General features: G+C 51.2%; 2 protein-coding genes across 4 annotated transcripts; both read left to right on the top strand.

Annotated features, from left to right (window-relative positions):
* The first annotated feature begins 240 nt into the window (after window positions 1-240).
* Window positions 241-2,183, top strand: LOC121060517 (D(1) dopamine receptor-like). The gene has a single exon (XM_040538409.1). It carries the CDS (start codon window positions 659-661, stop codon window positions 2,000-2,002), a length of 1,344 nt encoding a protein of 447 aa, XP_040394343.1. The 5' UTR covers window positions 241-658; the 3' UTR covers window positions 2,003-2,183.
* A 5,285-nt stretch (window positions 2,184-7,468) lies between these two features.
* R3HCC1 (R3H domain and coiled-coil containing 1) lies at window positions 7,469-16,384 on the top strand. Of its 3 annotated transcripts, XM_040538403.1 has the most exons (9): window positions 7,561-7,611; window positions 8,347-8,476; window positions 9,221-9,358; window positions 9,617-10,817; window positions 11,568-11,740; window positions 13,000-13,070; window positions 13,892-13,987; window positions 14,267-14,339; window positions 15,775-16,384. In XM_040538403.1, exons 2-9 carry the CDS (start codon window positions 8,382-8,384, stop codon window positions 15,809-15,811), a joined length of 1,884 nt encoding a protein of 627 aa, XP_040394337.1. In that variant the 5' UTR covers window positions 7,561-7,611; window positions 8,347-8,381; the 3' UTR covers window positions 15,812-16,384. The 3 variants fall into 3 exon arrangements, with proteins under 3 accessions (XP_040394335.1, XP_040394336.1, XP_040394337.1); XM_040538401.1 differs by lacking the exons at window positions 7,561-7,611; window positions 14,267-14,339 and adding an exon at window positions 7,469-7,555; XM_040538402.1 differs by lacking the exon at window positions 14,267-14,339 and having other exon boundaries at window positions 7,560-7,611.
* The last annotated feature ends 442 nt before the right edge of the window (window positions 16,385-16,826 follow it).

Raw genomic sequence — 16,826 nt, 5'->3', positions numbered from 1 at the left:
AGAACAGCTTACCCTGCCTGCTGAGGGATCCCAATGCCATGTTCTTAGCTTGCAGAGGACTGACCTGGTGAGCAGGGGACCCGCTGTGTGGGCAGAGCCAGATCTCACCTGTGTGGAATCCAGAGGCAATCAGCAGGAGAGGAAAGAGCAGAGAGCAGAGCAGCCTGTTTTATAGCAGAGAACATCCGTCTGCAAGAGCAGCGAGAGCCCAACTCCCTCTTGTGTCTGGCAGCAAGTCCCAGCCTGGCCAGTACAGAAGGGATTGACTGGGATTCTGTAGCAGGCAACAGATCATCGACAGATGAAGAGCTTCTGAGAGAGGAGAGGGAGAAGGGCTTTGCAGCAAAGCCCTCCCAGCTTGCTCAAACGCCAGAGGTGAGTGCCAGCTCTTTGTGAACGGTGGGCTGCAAAGGAAGGAGAGTGGGGTGGGAGGCAAGATTAAAAACTAAATGCCGCGCTGTCAGCAGGAGACTTGGAAAAGCGCGAGAGCTTCAAGTGCTTTTCCTTGCGCTGGGTCGTCTGGCCGGGTGTGAGAGCTGGGAGGATTGCAGTTGGTGCTTCTGAGCCGTCAGCGGAGCAGGAGAAACAGCATTTGGGATGCTGATGGGGACTTGAACAGCTGTGAAATCCCTCAAAGGACTGGAACAACAGGAAACCCATGGATGGTTTTTATTCCTCCACGGAAAGGCAGACTGTGATCAACGACACCAGGAGTAGGAAGAGCTGGGCAGAGGAAGGCAACTCCACGTTGTCCTTCCGTGGGGTGACAGCTGCCTTACTTTTCCTTCTCATCCTCTCCACGCTCCTGGGCAACACCCTGGTGTGCGTGGCTGTCATCAGGTTCAGACACTTGCGCTCGAAGGTCACCAACTTCTTTGTTATCTCCTTGGCTGTGTCTGACCTCTTCGTGGCTGTCCTGGTGATGCCTTGGAAGGCCGCCACCGAGGTGGTGGGGTTCTGGCCCTTTGGGGCTTTCTGTGATGTTTGGGTGGCTTTCGATATCATGTGCTCCACAGCCTCCATCCTCCATTTGTGCATCATCAGCGTGGACCGCTACTGGGCCATCTCCAGCCCCTTCCGTTACGAGAGGAGAATGACGCAGCGCGTGGCTTTCATCATGATCGCGGTGGCTTGGCTGCTCTCCCTCTTGATTTCCTTCATCCCTGTGCAGCTGAAGTGGCACAAGGACCGTGAGCTCCTCAGGCAGCAGGAGCCAGATTTAAACGTCACCGTGGAGGAGAACTGTGATTCCAGCCTCAGCAGGATTTACGCCATCTCATCTTCTCTCGTTAGCTTCTACATCCCTGTTGCCATCATGATTGTGACGTACACCCGCATCTTCCGCATTGCCCGGCGGCAGATCCGCAGGATCTCCTCCCTGGAGAGAGCGGTGGAACATGCCCAAAGCTGCCGCAGCAGCGACTGCCCTCACGAAGCCTCCCTGAAGAACTCTTTCAAGAAGGAGACCAAGGTCCTCAAGACCCTCTCCGTCATCATGGGTGTCTTTGTCTTCTGCTGGCTGCCTTTTTTTGTGCTCAACTGCATGGTGCCCTTTTGTGATCTCGACCTCCACGAGCCAGGAGAGCTGCCTTGCGTCAGCGAGACCGTCTTCAGCATCTTTGTCTGGTTCGGCTGGGCCAACTCTTCCCTCAATCCTATCATCTATGCCTTCAACGCAGACTTTCGGAGAGCCTTTGCAACCATCTTGGGCTGTGGCTACCTTTGCCCCAGCAATGCGGTGGAGACGGTGAACTTCAGCAACGAGCTGGTCTCCTACCACCACGACACCACCTACCACAGGGAAGCGGCGACCCTTAGCTACCCCCAGCTTCTCCCCCATGCTGCCCCGCAGGTGGAAAACAACGAGGTGTCCTGCGACAAGGTCTCTCAGGTCTCCTCTCACAGCCCTGTGGGTGCCTTACCTGCGGTGATACACGTGGAGTATGAAATGGCCGTCTCGCTGGAGAAGATTACACCTTTCACCAGCAAAGCAATGGACTGAGACAGGGTTGGGAGCAGGGTGGTGCAATGGTCTCAGATGGAACAGGGTCTCAGATGAAACATGGTCTCAGGTGGAACAGCTATTGCCTATTTTATGAGGAATTTGAGGATAACATGGATACTGGGCAGGAGTTTGCATTAAAAAGTGGGGAATAGCCAGAGTGATTTTCCAGATGGCTTAAGGGGTTGATATATATATAATATATATATATAAAAATTTAAATATTTATTTATTTATTTTTGTAACTCGCCGTTTCAGATTCAGCCCAGGTGGCCAGGAGAAATCTGTGCGGCTGCGCTTTCCAACTGGCCCACGGGAAAATGCTTTCTGCAAAAGACAAAAATGCAAGGGCTTGAATTCCACTTTTGTTGTGACTTCAGCTGACGAAGCAGAGGCTGATGTGGTCTGCTGAGCCTCTCCTACTCAGTCCACGAATTAAAATCGCAGCTGTGCTTGGGAGAGGGGCTGGCTTTGCCACTGCCTGTGTCCAAAAAGCCATCAGCCCAAGGCTGCTCCATGGGCACAAGCTAAATTCAACGCTCCGTAGTGCTGCCTTGTGCTTGGTGGAACAGTGCTGAGCTGCATAGGCGGGAAAAACACTTTTCTAGGGGGCTGCACAGGAAGGTGGTAGTGGCCTTGCAGGGATAAATTTGTCTGGGAGATGATTAGGCTCACCTCTGACTGCCTCTCTGTTGTTCAGGCAGGTTATCCTGCAGGCCAGACAAGCGAGCAGCCACCTTTCCCGGAGCCCTGGGGCTGTGCTTGGCAGCAGCTTGTTTGGAGCATAGTGCAGGGCATTTGCTCATTAGCAAAGGATTCTGCCTGCTAAAGGTCTGCTCTGGCCCCTGAAGCAGGGCCAGCCTCTCTCAGCTAGGACACGCACAGCTGAGGGCAGTCTGGGATGAACAAGGAGCACGTTTTAGCCCTGGGACACTGGACCGTTTGCTGGGGGCCTTTGGTAACGAAGGTATCCGAGCCCTTCAGCCTCAAGAGGATAAATTTGGAGCAAGAACACTGCAGTTTTGGTTTCAGTGCCTGTGCCACATCTTCCATCAGCCATGCCCCCCTCCTTTTCACAATCTGCTTCTTTCCCCTTTTACTTTGTTCTCCCTCTTAATTCCCTTCCTCCCCCATTTCATTAAGGATCCCTCCTGCGCTGCCTCCCTTGCTGTCTCATTTCAATAATAATGGCTTCTTCAGAAGCACTCCTTGCTCACCTGTACTCTTTAATTAGCCTCTCCTGTGCACATTGGAGCTTGTGTCTGGCTTGCTCGGGGTAGAAATGGCAAGCGAACAGCCCCAGCATTTCACTGTCGACTGTGACACGAGTGACTTCGGAAACGTGTTTTGATCGGTGCTCGCTTAAACACTGCGGCAGCGAGCAGCACATCCGTGTCGCCTCGAATCCGAGACATCTTTAGCTCCCTGGCACAGCAGAAAAGCCTCCCCCCCCCCCCCAGCAAACATTAACAAAGAGAAAAATCAGCAAGTGATAATTATAGAGTAACGGTAATTATTAAATAGAGCCCAATTATAGTCAAGTTTTAGCATAATCGGCGTAGGAGGGGAGCAGAGCTTGCCATACTTCCAAGGTCGATGCTTGGATTTTTCTGTGGAAGTGCTGATAAGCCTCAACTTCGTTTGTAGACGGCTCCCCGCACAGCAGCGAAGGTAGTTGTTAAACCTGAGACAGTCTCGGGGCTTTTCAGCTCTGAGAGGACAGGACAGCCTAACTTACAGAAGGAATTGTTCTCAGGTGAGGATTGCTGCCTAGCATTTTATAGGAGGCCCAACATGAATGATTTCATGTGGACGTTATTGCGGTACATACAGTGATTTTTCCACTAAAAGCTGAGTTGTAGCACGTGTGTTGTGCTTTACTTAGGACTATATATAATACCCAGGCAGTGAAGGTACTGTCCTGGTCTCCCTGCTTCGGAACAATTTAGTAATACTCATCTTGTAGCAAGGTGCTTTAATCCATGACTCTATATAAAGAGATTGGAGAAAACCTAGTATTTCAATATACCACTGGTATCTACGATGAGCTGCAGGGTAAACCTGCAGAAGAAACACAACGGAGATGGTGACGTGTACCTCTGATAGAGGTGGGTCTTCTTTTTTGTAAGGTTATTGCCTGCTTTTAACTTGTGTGGAGTTGGGGAGTGCTGCAGGGGATCCCTTGTTCCTCTCCACCTCTCAATCCCCTGCTCCAGCCGGCTGGGGCCCTCTCCTACCAAGGATGCAGTGCCCCAGCTCCCTCTGGCTGGACCTGCTACGTGCCAGGGCTGTTTCCTTCCTGGCTTCTGCAGCAGAAGATCCAAGGTGGTGACACTGAGCTAAACCAAAAGCTTACAGGCTGCGGAACAGGCCTCTGCATGTGGGGGAAATGGGTAACAGCTCCAAAAAGGTGTGTGACTTGGGCTTTGTTTGTCTGGCCAAAACATGCCTTGTTTAACTTTGCTTCAGAAGGGGTTTCTTTATTTTGCTGCTATGGAGATGTGGCAGAGAGCAGATGCTTCTCATCCTCTGACACCTCAACCACAGCCTTAGGAAACCCGGCTCGTGCAGGGTCTCAGGTCAGCTGGGATAACACAGGTTTTGGTGCTGCCTCGCACCTGACAAAATGTGTAGTCTGGGTGAGGGCAAATGGGCATCTCCTGTTCCAGAAACTCTTCTTCCTCTGCAATCACTCAGCCTTTCATTGCTGCACACCGCCAGGGCTGTGCCTTGCAGTGCTGTTTCCCAGCTCCCGAGGTTTGCTAGCACCAGGAGCGAAGTGCAGTGCTGTGGGGGACAGGAGTGAGGAAAGAGGAGATGCTGCAGATCGAGGGGAAAAAGAGGGAAAAAGCACCGTGGTCCAGTGACACGGGGAAGGGAGGCACCGAGGCAGAAGGGGATGAAGGCAACGTGAGCTAAGGCTCATTCTCAGAGAAGGAAGCCAGACCACTAGCCTGAATTATTCCCAGTGTGTCATCACCTTGCTTGCTGTCACGTCATCTGCTGGCCTGGAACACAGCCCTTTCAGGTGAGGTGGGAAGTGCTTCTTATTTAGCGTCTCCGACAGTCCTTGGAAGGCCCAGACCTGTTTGGTTTTCCACTGATTGCTTTCTGCTTCTCTGAATTTTGCCCCACAGTTTCGCTGGAAGCGTCCTCCTCCTTCCATCCTGAGGTTGTGCAGCCTGCTGCTACGTCCCTGGCTCTATTTCAGAGGTGAGTGAAATGAATTCTGACCTGGGGCTGGTCCTGGAGCAGGAACTGGGGGTCAGGACTTCTGCGTGCTGTTGTAAGCACTGCTCCCGTCCTGCCCTGTAATCCCAGGTAAGTCATTTGGGTTTTTGGAGCTCCGGTTTTGCCATGGGTGAGATGAGAGCCGCAGAGCTGGCTCGCCCTGCAGACAGGTTGTGAAATGGGTGCTTTTGGGGCTGTCAGGATGAGCTTGGCTGTCATTGCTGAAGAGTCTAGGTAGGAGTAAAATGAATAGATAGGTGCTCTAGTCTAATGCAAGCTGGATTGTGGAATAAAGTAACAAACTGGTGACTTCAGTACTCTGAATGCCCCAATTTGCTGCTGCAGCAGCTGCTGTGGAGGTACCAGGGCCCCAACATTATCTCATTTGGTGCCTGGTTATGTGAAAGAAGACATCATTAACCAGGGAGAGGTGTCCAGGTCCCATCAGGTGCAATTCAAGTGTCCAAAGCCACTCAGTAAACCTTGGCACATTGGGACTAAGGGAGAAGGAATGTAAAAATCTCAATTTAAATGGAAATTGGAGGCTGCACCTGAGAGAGAAGGCACAGCAGCTGGCAGCCTTCTCCGAGAACTCAGGCAAGGGCAGGGCAGATGGGTCAGTGTGTGTTTGGGAGAAAGGTCTGTGGTCCATCTCTGCTCGGAGGTAAATGCCAGAGGGGTGCAAGGGGAAACCTCACCCTGTGTCCAGGGCTCGGCATCCCAGGCTGGCTTTCACCTCTCAAACCCAGGCTGGGAATCGTGCTGCCCTGCTTGTATCTGTCTGGACTAGCAAGGATGCTCTGAGGCTGGGAAAAGGGCACTGTCCTCTGTGCAGTCACAAAATCAAGCACATTTTATTACGCAGGCCTGGGGCAGGCAGGAATTAAGCGTGCAGGTGGTGGCTGCGGTTGCTGCAGGAGCCATGCAGTGGCAGTGCCTGCTGCTCCTTTCCCAGCGGGGCTGCAGGAGCCTGTCTGGCTGGATAGCTTGGGCAGGGGGGCTGCTGCCCTCCAAGTGATATTTTTCAGGTTTAGGGGAAATGGACTTAGCAGAGAAGGGGATGATAGTTCAGGGATGAGGAACAGGAAGATGCTGGTGTATGTTGCTGCCTTGCCTGGCTTTGCTTTCAAACATCAGCTGCTCCTCTCATCAGGCAGAGGCCAGAGCAGGCTGCAGGTGAGAGGCAGGATGAGGGGCTCAGGATGTTTGAAGGAGCCTGGCAGAAGCTCTTGTGCAATCACAGGCCTGGCTTTGCCAATCTATATGGTAATTCTGGGCAATCAGCTGAGGGGGAGAGGAGGAGACATTAACCCTGAGAGGAGAATTTTGTGACGGCAAGGCTGGACTTCTCTCCCCTTCTCTCTGCGAGCTGTGCTGCCTTGGGCTCATGTTCAAGCCTGTTATGGGGTGTGGAATATGTAAAGGAGCCCTGGTGTGGCTCTTTACTGCTCCCCCAAAAGAAATGAGGGTCATCAGTTTCTTTGAGCATATCACTAACGACCAGGATACGGTTGGCCCTCCCGGCTGCCAGGGCACACTGCTGGCTCATATTCAGCTTGCTATCAGCCAGAACCCCCAGGTCCCTCTCTGTGGGGATGCTCTCCAGCCTCTCATCCCCTGGTCCATACGCAGAGCCAGGGTTTGGGCTTAGGGCTACAAAGGTGGTGAAGGGCCTAGAGGGGAAGACGTACAAGGAGCAGCTGAGGTGACTTGGTTTGTTCAGCCTAGAAAAGAGGAGGCTGAGGGGAGGCCTCATGGCGGCCTGCAGCTTCCTCATGAGGGGTAGGCGCTGATCTTTTCTCTCTGGGGACAGTGACAGGACCCGGGGGACAGTGACAGGACCCGAGGGAAAGGCATGGAGCTGTGACAGGGGATGTTCAGGCTGGATATCAGGAAGAGGTTCTTCACTGAGAGGGTTGTCGTGCACTGGAACTGGCTCCCCAGGGATGTAGTCACGGCACCAAGCCTGTGGGAGTTTAAGAAGCGTTTGGACTGTGCTCTTAGCCATATGGTCTGAATTTTGGGGTAAAACTGTGTGGAACCAGGCGTTGGACTCAATGACCCTTGTGGGTCCCTCCCACCTCGGGATATTCCACAATTCCATGATATGCCACGGTTTCCCCTCCCAGGTGCGGGACCCTCCACCCCTGGACCCCCTGAGGGCCCTAAAGGGGTTCCCTGTGCGCCCCTTCCCCTCACGGAGCCCCCGCCCCGCTCCCGCCGCCTGCCGGGGCCGGGGGCGGTGCTGCCCGGCGGGAGGAGCCGGGGCCGGGGCCGGGCGCAGGCGCCGCACCGGGAAGCGGCGCTCGGCCGGGCCTGGCGGTAGGGGAGGCGCGGGGCGGCCCGGCCGGGGGGCCCGGGGAGCCCCCGTGGGCTGTGTGAGGGGATAAAGGGGTGTGGGGAGGGAATGGGGGTGCTAGGGGGTGAAGGGAAGGGGATGATGGGGGGTGCTGGGGGTGTGCAGGGAAGGTTTGGGGTGCTGGGAGTGCAGAGGGAAGGTTTGGGGAGTAGCGGGCTGCTGGGGGTGTGCAGGGAAGGTTTGGGGTGCTGGGGGTGTGGAGGGAAGGGATGGGGTTCGGTGGGCTGCTGGGGGTGTGGAGGGAAGGTTTGGGGAGTAGCGGGGTGGTGGGGGTGTTGAGGGAAGGGGGTGGGATGCAGGGAGTGTGGAGGGGCAGTTTGGGGTGCAGTGGGGTGCTGGGGGTGTGGAGGGAAGGTTTGGGGTGTAGCTGGGTGCTGGGGGTGTTGAGGGAAAGTTTGGGGTGTAGTGGGGTGCCGGGGGTGTGGAGGGAAGGGGTTCGGTGTAGTGGGGTGCTGTGGGTACACAGGGAAGCTTTGGGGTGCCGGGAGTGCAGAGGGAAAGTTTGGGGTGCTGGGGGTGTGGAGGGAAGGTTTGGGGTGCTGGGGGTGTGGAGGGAAGGTTTGGGGTGTGGTGGGGTGCACGTGGTATGGGGGTGCGCAGAAATGGCAGGGGGTGCAGCAGGGTGCACAGCTGCACGTGCTGTCGGGGGTGCGGACAGAAGGGTCAGGGTGCACGGAGCTGCAGGCAGGTCAGGCGTGCAGGGGGTGCTGGACGCCTCCGGCCATCCGCATGTGTCCCCGTCCCTCCCCCCCAGGCCTCCCATCCGCTGCCACCCTGGCGCTGCGCTGCATGGATGGCGTTTTCCTCTCGCCCAACGAGGATGACTTCGTGGGCAGGATCGCGGAGGAGCTGGAGCAATTCATGCTCCAGGGGCAGCACCACAGGTAGGGGCGCTTGCGGGGGGCGACCCGCTGCCGTGCGCGTCCTCAGGTGGTGGCACGCTCTGCTCCGGAAGCAATCGCTTGCTGCGAGACCTTTCTGTTTTGAATCAGTCCTCCGGGGTGTGAAAGCAGCAGCTGGGTTTGCTTGGCAGCCTTTGGGAGCTGCAAGATCTGCCTGGACGCAGAGCTCGGGGCTTCCCCACGGGACAAGGGCCAGCTCGAGGTTTCTACTGTGCCTGCTTTGCCCTTAAGGCACCTTCGAGCAGAATTATTTTGGACACTGGTGGCTTTTACACCAGCCACAGTCTGGCTGGGCTCACTGTAGTCAGCCTGGCGGAGTTATAATTAATAGCTTTGTAATCAAATATTTCAGTTCCCCGCTCTGCTGAGGGTTTCCTGTGCAGCGGATCCTCCCCCCGGCAGCAACCTCATCGCCTTCTGCTTGCTGCGTCATTTTTCTTCGGCCAGGCTGGCTTTAAACTGGGTCTCGTTCCTGAGCCGGTGACCTGTGACACCCTTGAGATGTCCCAAAAAAAAGGGTTTCAGGCAGGAGCAGGGGAGGGAATTCTTAGTTCAGCTATCCCACCGGCTTGTAATGACCTTAAATATTTGTTTTATAACTTTTAAATGTTTGTCAGAGAGTGCAATTGTAAAATAAATTACAGTAAAGTCAATAAATTTTTGCTGCATCCCTGTCCTTGTCCTTCCTGCAAGTTGCTGACACCCCCGACCCCTCTCTCTTTCCAGGGTGCTCCTGTTCCCCCCTCTGTCCAGTCGCCTCCGGTACCTGATCCACAGGACCGTGGAAAACGTGGATTTGTTGAGCAGCTTTTCGGTTGGAGAAGGATGGAGGAGGAGGACGGTCATCTGCCACTCAGCCATAAGGTACTGGGCGGTGGATGTGACAGCTTTCTCTGGCCGTGAGGTTTTTATTTCAGCTTAGAAGCCTGAAGCTTGCGTGGTGCTTCTCAGCAAAGAGTAGGGTGTCTGTTATTAATAGCATCTTCTGGTCACTAGGGAAGTGGAAGCTCTTTTTTCCCTGTCTGCCGACTTATGTGCAAATCCGATCGTTTCCCTCCTTTCTCTCTTTTTACTCGGGCTCCTCTGCTCCCTGTTCACGCCTCGCCCTTCTCTTGCTCCTAGGCTGCCCGGTGAAACTGGCGACCAAAACCCCAGCGCCAACGCACCGAGACCTCACCGACCTCCCCAGCCCTGGGGCCGCGGCGGCCGGGGGGGTGCCAGGCTGCGGCACGGTGGGGACGGGCACGGGGACACGTCTCGAGCCTGCGTGGGGTCTGGCAGGATTAAAAGGCCGCCCCGAAAGAAGCCGGATAAAGCCCTGTACGTCCCCAAGGCGATGCGCAAGAAGGCAGAATGGGGGGAGCACGAGAGCCCAGTGGTGGCTGGCGCCGAGTCGGGCGCGGATGCGGCACGAGAAGGGGAGATCTGCCCTGAAGCTGCAGTCAGGGATGCCCAGGATGAGCTGGGTAAGTCTGAAGGTGGCCCCGAGTCCAGCGCAGCAACCAGTGGTGTCTCTTTGGCCCTTGACAAGCAACAAGAAGAGAGTGTTTCAGGAAAAAGTAACGACGATGCGAACGATGACCATCCTCCGTGCTGTACGGATGTCCCCTTGTTAGAAAATAGTAATTTCTCTGGGCAGGAAAGTCAGGATAAAGACTGTTCCGATTCCCTTCCTTCCATACACAACGAAAACCTAGCTGAAGCAGAGGAGCAAGAGCAGAGCCGTGACAGCGCTGTCGTACCAGAAGGTAGCAAGACCCTGTGCCACGCTCAAGACCAAAAGAGCCAGGGTGCCGGAGTAGTGGAGTGCAGCACAAACTCCTCCCTGTCAGAAAGCCGCGGCGCTGACTGCTGCACAGACCTGCCTGCAGCAGAGCCTGGTGCAGCGTCGCTGGTGCTGAACAACCAAGATAAGAGCTGCGCTGATGCCAAGAGCCTGGAGAGCGGCGGAAACGTGCCACCACTGGAAGAACAGGGCAGGGACTTTGCGAGTGCCGACGTGTCGGAGCTGGGCAAAAGTTCCTCTGAGGCTCAGGAGTGCCCCGGTGGTGCTCAGGGGGAGCACAGCCAGAACCAGCCCCCCCCTGGAGCCCAGGATGAGCCCCTGGCCGCACCTGAGGCCATCGGTGGTGCCAAGCCATCGGGCCACGACGACCAGAAGCGCTGGGTGGAGGTGCCAGAGCACGACAAGGAGCGTTCGGGCTTGGCCGACGCACTGTGGCGTGAGCTGCGGCTGCCTGCAGGCGATAAAGAGGAGAGCACGGCCACCCCGGGGCAGGGGAGCAGCCTCGAGGATGACTGTACCGCGGAGCTCCTGCAGGAGGTAGCGTTTGCCCCGGGGAGTTATTTTGAGGAAAGGAGGGCAGCTCAGGAGTTTTTCCCTCCAGGAGGACGTTGGCACACGGGAGGCCGGTGCTTGTGCTGGGGCTTCGCAGGTGTTTGCAGAAGCTGTCAGCAGGAGCGTGGCCTTTGGGGTGGAATTAGGTGATCTTTAAGGTCCCTTCCAACCCCAACCGTTCTTGTGAGATGCTTTGGAGGGACCGAGGCAGGACCCTGCAGGGTCGCTCTTTGAAATGAAATCTTGTCTGGTGGATGCCCGACTGTTCTTGGAAATGAGCTCTCAGTCCATTTTTTTTGCAGCGTATCGCCCAAATTTGAACCATTTGGGTGTTTCTGGCTGGGGGACCAGGACTAAGCCAGGGCAGAGCTGAGAAGCACCGGAGGCGATGTGCAAAAGGTGGCGGAGCGGCCCCGGCTGCCCTGGTGGTTGTGCAGTCCTCCCTGCTTTCACCACACACCTCTTGGTCTTTCATGTCTTTGTTGTGATAATTTCCCACCTTCTCCCCATAACACAGGGAAGTGGTTAGCCCAAATTGGGAACCAAATTGCTTTCTTGAGGCGGTGCAGGAGTGGTAGTAGCAGAAGCAGCTTTGTCCCATGCTGGTCTGATCTTTGTTTTCCATAATGTGCTTTCAAAGGATCAGTTATCTGTGCATAACTTAGGGAGTTTTTTTAGAAATGCAGCTTTTATAAACTACTTTATTTCTATTTATTTATGTATTTTTATTCCCAGATTGTGGGCCATTTAACCGTGAAGGACATCAGCATCGAGAAGATCAGGTTTGATTATTCCAGCTATGGAGATGCACAGCTCAACGAGGGGGATTTTGGACACGTAACTGAAATCTATGACTTCTCCCCATCGCTGAAAACGGAGCACCTCTTAGAAGTGTTCGCAGATTTCCAGTAAGTACCCATCTGAGGGGTGTAAGGTGAGCACTATTCAGACTTGAATGCACAACAGAGTCTGATGATGCTACACTGAATTTTAGTTTTGCCTTCATGCTGCCACGTCGTACACTCTCTGTGCTTTAAAGGACATTTTTCTGCAGTTTATGCATGATTTAAAACACGGCTGGTTCTTCGGGGCTCTGTCAGGCACATTGTTGTCTACGTGCAGGCTTATTCCTTCTGCTCCAGCTTCAGCAAGGAGTCTTCACGTGCTTTGTAGGAGCCTCTTTGCTATTGCATCCCAGTGCCTGAGTTGAAGTTACATGTTTACATAAGTGTTTGGGAAAAAAAATGGGCCCAATCCTGCTGCTGGAGATAAGATTTATTATGTCAATATAGGGAACAAACAGCATTGTGCCTGAGAGGGTGACACTGGATTAGCAGCAGGATTGGGGCAAAATACAGCCCTGTGTTAGTGGTAAATGGTGCTCGGTGCAGCTTGGAATTGGTGTTGCTTCTGCCAGGGAGCTCAGGTGTGGTGTGCGCAGGAACATCTCCCTGTCTGCCTCCTGCTGCCACCTTCCCTCCTGATACACCTGATGGGTTAGCTGTGAGTGCTTCACCTCCACGCATCCCTCTAAATTGAAAAGCGTTATTTATGTTCTAAATAAGCTGCTGTCTATTGTGTGTGTTTTCTCTAATATTTTTTTCCACTTGCTCTGACAGTGAAACTGAGCTGAAAATTGACAGATCTAATTTGAGCAGTCAATTGTATTTGTATTTCCCGTGCTGCGGGAAACATCTTTGAAGTCCCTGCTCCCCAACTCACATTTTCCACTGACACGTTATTAGATTTTTTTGCTTTGGTCTCTTGATCCTAAGCTTTGTAAACCACTTTTATAAATCACTCGCTGTTCCTTGTAAGTGACTGAGCAATCAGGTAGTGTTTGCAAAGCATTGTGCAAATGACAATATTTATGTGTTGCAAGACACTCCCTGAAATGGAGGTTGATTTTTTGGCCAAGAACTTCTTTAGGTGGAAGAAGAGCATTTTTGGGGGCAGCTGACTCTGGCCTTGACAGGGACACATTTAATTTTCTTCTGTTCCTTCCTTTCCCCTCTTGTAAAATGAATATACTGCTTTGACAAGCACCAGCTGGCTATGGCTGAAAATACTAAGTACTCATTGTAATTCAAGGAGGCTGATGAGTTTTACCATGGCTTTTTTTTTTTTTCCTATTAGTGAATATTATTCTATTGTCTTTTCATTTTAGCGAGAGTGGTTTCAAAATTCAGTGGGTCGACGATACGCACGCCCTGGGAATCTTCTCCAGCCTGTCTGCAGGTAAGGGAGCCCTCACTCCTGGCTGCAGCTGAGGATCCTGCAGAGCCCCTGGGCTTTCACTGCTCTTGCACCAGGTCCTGTCTTGACACAGCAGTTTGCAGCGTTGATTCACATGCTTGGGCTAAGCTAGGGTTAGAAGTAGTGATGGTTCATCATGTCTTTCTTCCTGCACACCTCGAACTTGAAACGCTTTTAATCCTTGCGATCCTTGGCATCACTGTTTGCTGTGTGGAAACTCTGCTTGGCAAGATCAGCAGGTTTTTAATTGGCTTGGGCAGGACACCTTTTGTATGGTGCATTGCTAGAAATTACTGTTTTGCCACATCAGTTTTTCTGCCAAAGCTAGACAAAATTCCTGCACGCGTGCAGCAAAGTGTGCTCGTGTTCTCTTGGGGGCCCTGTGAGTACAATGACATGAGGTCAGCTACCAAGCCTCCTGGCAAAGTGACTCTTTTGGGGTGCAAAAGCTCCAAGCTCAGGTCACGCCCATCCCAAGAGAAGTTTCCATCCAGCAGCATATGTAGTCTGAACACTCGTGCTCTTGTCTTGGGATTTAGCCTAGTAATCAGAGGTGTCTTTAAAATTTGTTTTTATTTTCTTGGAACTCTTCCTGCGCAAGGAACGTGCGATGTAAGCCTGAGGTGACCAGACTCAGTTCAGCTGTTTTAGTGAGTTATCTTGAGATAACTCACTAGCTGGTGAAGCTCAACTTACTCAGTGTTGTTACAACATGTATTGATTTTTATTTTATGATTAAAGCCACCAGAATTCAGCCTGCTAAGCTGAGCAATCTTTGTTCTTTTAATCTTTGTTCTTTTAAGCATCTCAAGCCCTGGGGCGGCGTTATCCTTCTTTAAAGATCCGACCACTGATCCACGCAACAAGGCAGTCTAAAATTAAGGCACTTCAGCGACCAAGTAAGACGATCTATTTTTAACTTCTGTTTCATGCTTTGCCTGGCTTCTGTATCCTGGGTGGTGTCATGATGACAAGTTAAATGGGGAAATACCTATTAAGTACCAGTATTCCTTTTTAATTTTTTTAATAGCTTTATTGGCAATGGCAGGACAGCGAGCTGTTGCGTAGAGTTTTCAGTAACAGCCCGCTGCTGCATTCTTGCACTATTTTCATCCAACCTGTTATCACTGGTGTGTTAAAACTTACTGCGTCAGTAATGCTGGTTTTTGCTCTGACAGCCAAAATAACTGCAGCAGGCATGAATGGAGGCACAGGTGAATGTGAACATGTCAAATGCCATAGGCTTGCCCAGTAAGTTTTTCTGCCCTCTTACTCTGCACAGTTAAAGACAATAAATAGACAAAACTGATAGCAATTACGTTTTTGTGGTTGGCATAATTTTATTCGGTATCAGGTGAAGAAAAAATTGTTAAGCTTAGCCATTAACATTGTTTTATTTGTTTTATTGCCTTTTAAAATCATATTGTAATCAGTTATACTTGCCACAGTAAAGAAATGCCATGAATCTTGTAGCAGTAGAGACTTTGCTGAACATACAACTATACTGTTAGTGCTCCAGTACATTGCAGTTGAAACAGATTTCAGTATGAATGATTTAAAGGGACACTGTCACAGTTAGAAGTTCCTGAGTTCTTAAGACTGCTAGATTTTGTAGTTTTTAAGACTGCTAGATTTGAATGAAATGTCAAAGAATTGGACTTGCTTTCACGCTCTCCACTTCATCTGTTTTCATTCACACTCGCTGCCTGATTCTCTTTGCTGTAGCCTATTGGCACGCTTCCGAATCAGGTTATAAACTCCTTCTGGGGAACTTTGTATTCAGTTTCAATAGCAATTTCTTCCAAATTTTCTTAATTAGCTGACAGTGTCTCTTTTTTTTTTTTAAAGAGCTGTTTTTGAGAAAAGATCGGCAGTTTTATTTTCCAAGCTGTGGATGCTCTGAGCCTGACCCTTTTTCTTTAAGCTGCTGATGGGCTGCCTTTATTAATAAAAAATCTGAAAAAGCAAGCAAAGCCCACATTGCTAACTGGATAATAAATTTGCAAACACTTGCTGATAAATGATTAGATAATTGCCAAATGCAGGCTATTTTGGACTTGGTAAAGTTTTGGTATATTGCTTTCTTGTAAGATGAAACTGTAGCAAGCCAGATGTTTACCAGAAACTGGAGGTTCTTGGTTGCTCCTCGCCAAAGGGCTTTCCAAAAGCATCTGATACATTTAGCTATTTTTTAAAAAAAAAAAAGCAGATATTTTTCCATTGCTGCTTTCTGAGGATTTAGGTTGTTGTCTTTGATTAGTTGCAATTGCGATCAGACTTTTCTCTCTGTGGATAAGTTGGTCAGACCGTGTGCCTTCATTTTGTTCTCAGAGATGGGACTGGCTGAATTTTGCCAGGAGTTATGAAGCTGTTCCTGAAAGTTAATGGGGAACAAATCTCTCTACCACTGCAGAAGTGGCCTGGAGTTTCATCATATCTAAATATCTTTTGAATTGGCGTTATTGCATCTTACCTGAAAAATCTTAAGTACAAAATCTGGCGGCACATCTTTCTAAAAGAAAAGGCAAAATGCTCTGCAGGGGTACAATGATTTGCTCATACTCCTGGGCTAATTCTGTAAAGGATCTAAGAAAATAGAAATCAGCCCTTCTGTCTCACAGTCAAACAGTGTAGCCACGAGACTGAACAAGCTCCAACTGAATCCTTTTCACCCCTTTTTACCTAGAACTCCTTCAGGCTGCAAAAGAGAGACCCCAAACTGATACGGCTGTGGCGAGGAGGCTGGTGACCCGGGCTTTGGGACTGAAGCACAAGCAGCAGCAGTGCGTCTCAGGCACCGAAGGGCTCCTGCCGGAAAGCTTGGACCAGGAGGAATAAACCATCTCAGCTAAAAAAAAATGTGTAGATGAGCACAGCTGTGATATTAAACTGCATGCAGAACAGTGAGTTACCACAGGGATGTTCTCTTATGGATTTAGCACCGGTTTTTTCTTTATGAAGTTGGGAAGGGAAAAAGTTTACTCTTAATGAGATGTTGAGCTCAGGAGCCAGGCCCAGTGGGGTTTGCAGTTAGCTCTTCACATCCTGCCCTACTCTGTTTCAAAGCATCTGTCACTCACTGGGGGCACTTGCAGAAAAATTAAGGCTGCTAAGAGAAAAGCCTACCTTATTAATTTTTAGAGTGCACCGGAGTGAGCGAATTGTATCTTGTTGGCCAAAATTCAGCTGTAACAGAGCAGAGCAGCTGCAGGAGTCAAAAAAAATCTGTTCAATGTTTACTTTGTTGTAATGTTATTGTTAAAATATCCCACAATACTGACAAGCATTGAATGCAAGTGAGTTTCGGGTGTTTTTTTTTTCTTACTTACATTGTTTAGAAGAGCCTGACTTGCTTTGTTGCACTGTTAGCAAGCAAAGTTGTTATCCGCTGATTAGGAAAAGAAAACCAGAACGTGACAGTTGCTTGATTTGCACAGAGCCTGGTGTTGAGGGATACTGTGAGACACCTTGCTGTGGCAGCAGCAGCAGCAATAGAGCATCCAACACAGCTCAGACTCTGCTTTAGCTACACAGTCCTGGATCTTGAGAACAAAATGGAGCTTTCCAACTTACAGTAGGCTAAAAACCTTTGCTAGATGTCACCATCTGGGTCACTGGATAAATGACAGAAATATTCTGACAGGCATTAGCAAAAGACTTCTGCATACTTTAAGCCTCACAACATCCCTGTGAGGTAGGCTGTGGAGAGCACAAGACAGATACAGATGTTTTCAACCC

The sequence above is a fragment of the Cygnus olor genome, chromosome 27 (assembly GCF_009769625.2).
Source record: "Cygnus olor isolate bCygOlo1 chromosome 27, bCygOlo1.pri.v2, whole genome shotgun sequence".
NCBI classification, from domain to species: Eukaryota; Metazoa; Chordata; class Aves; order Anseriformes; family Anatidae; genus Cygnus; species Cygnus olor.
Note: the sequence above shows the minus strand (reverse complement) of the source record. Positions and strands in the feature narration are given on the sequence as shown.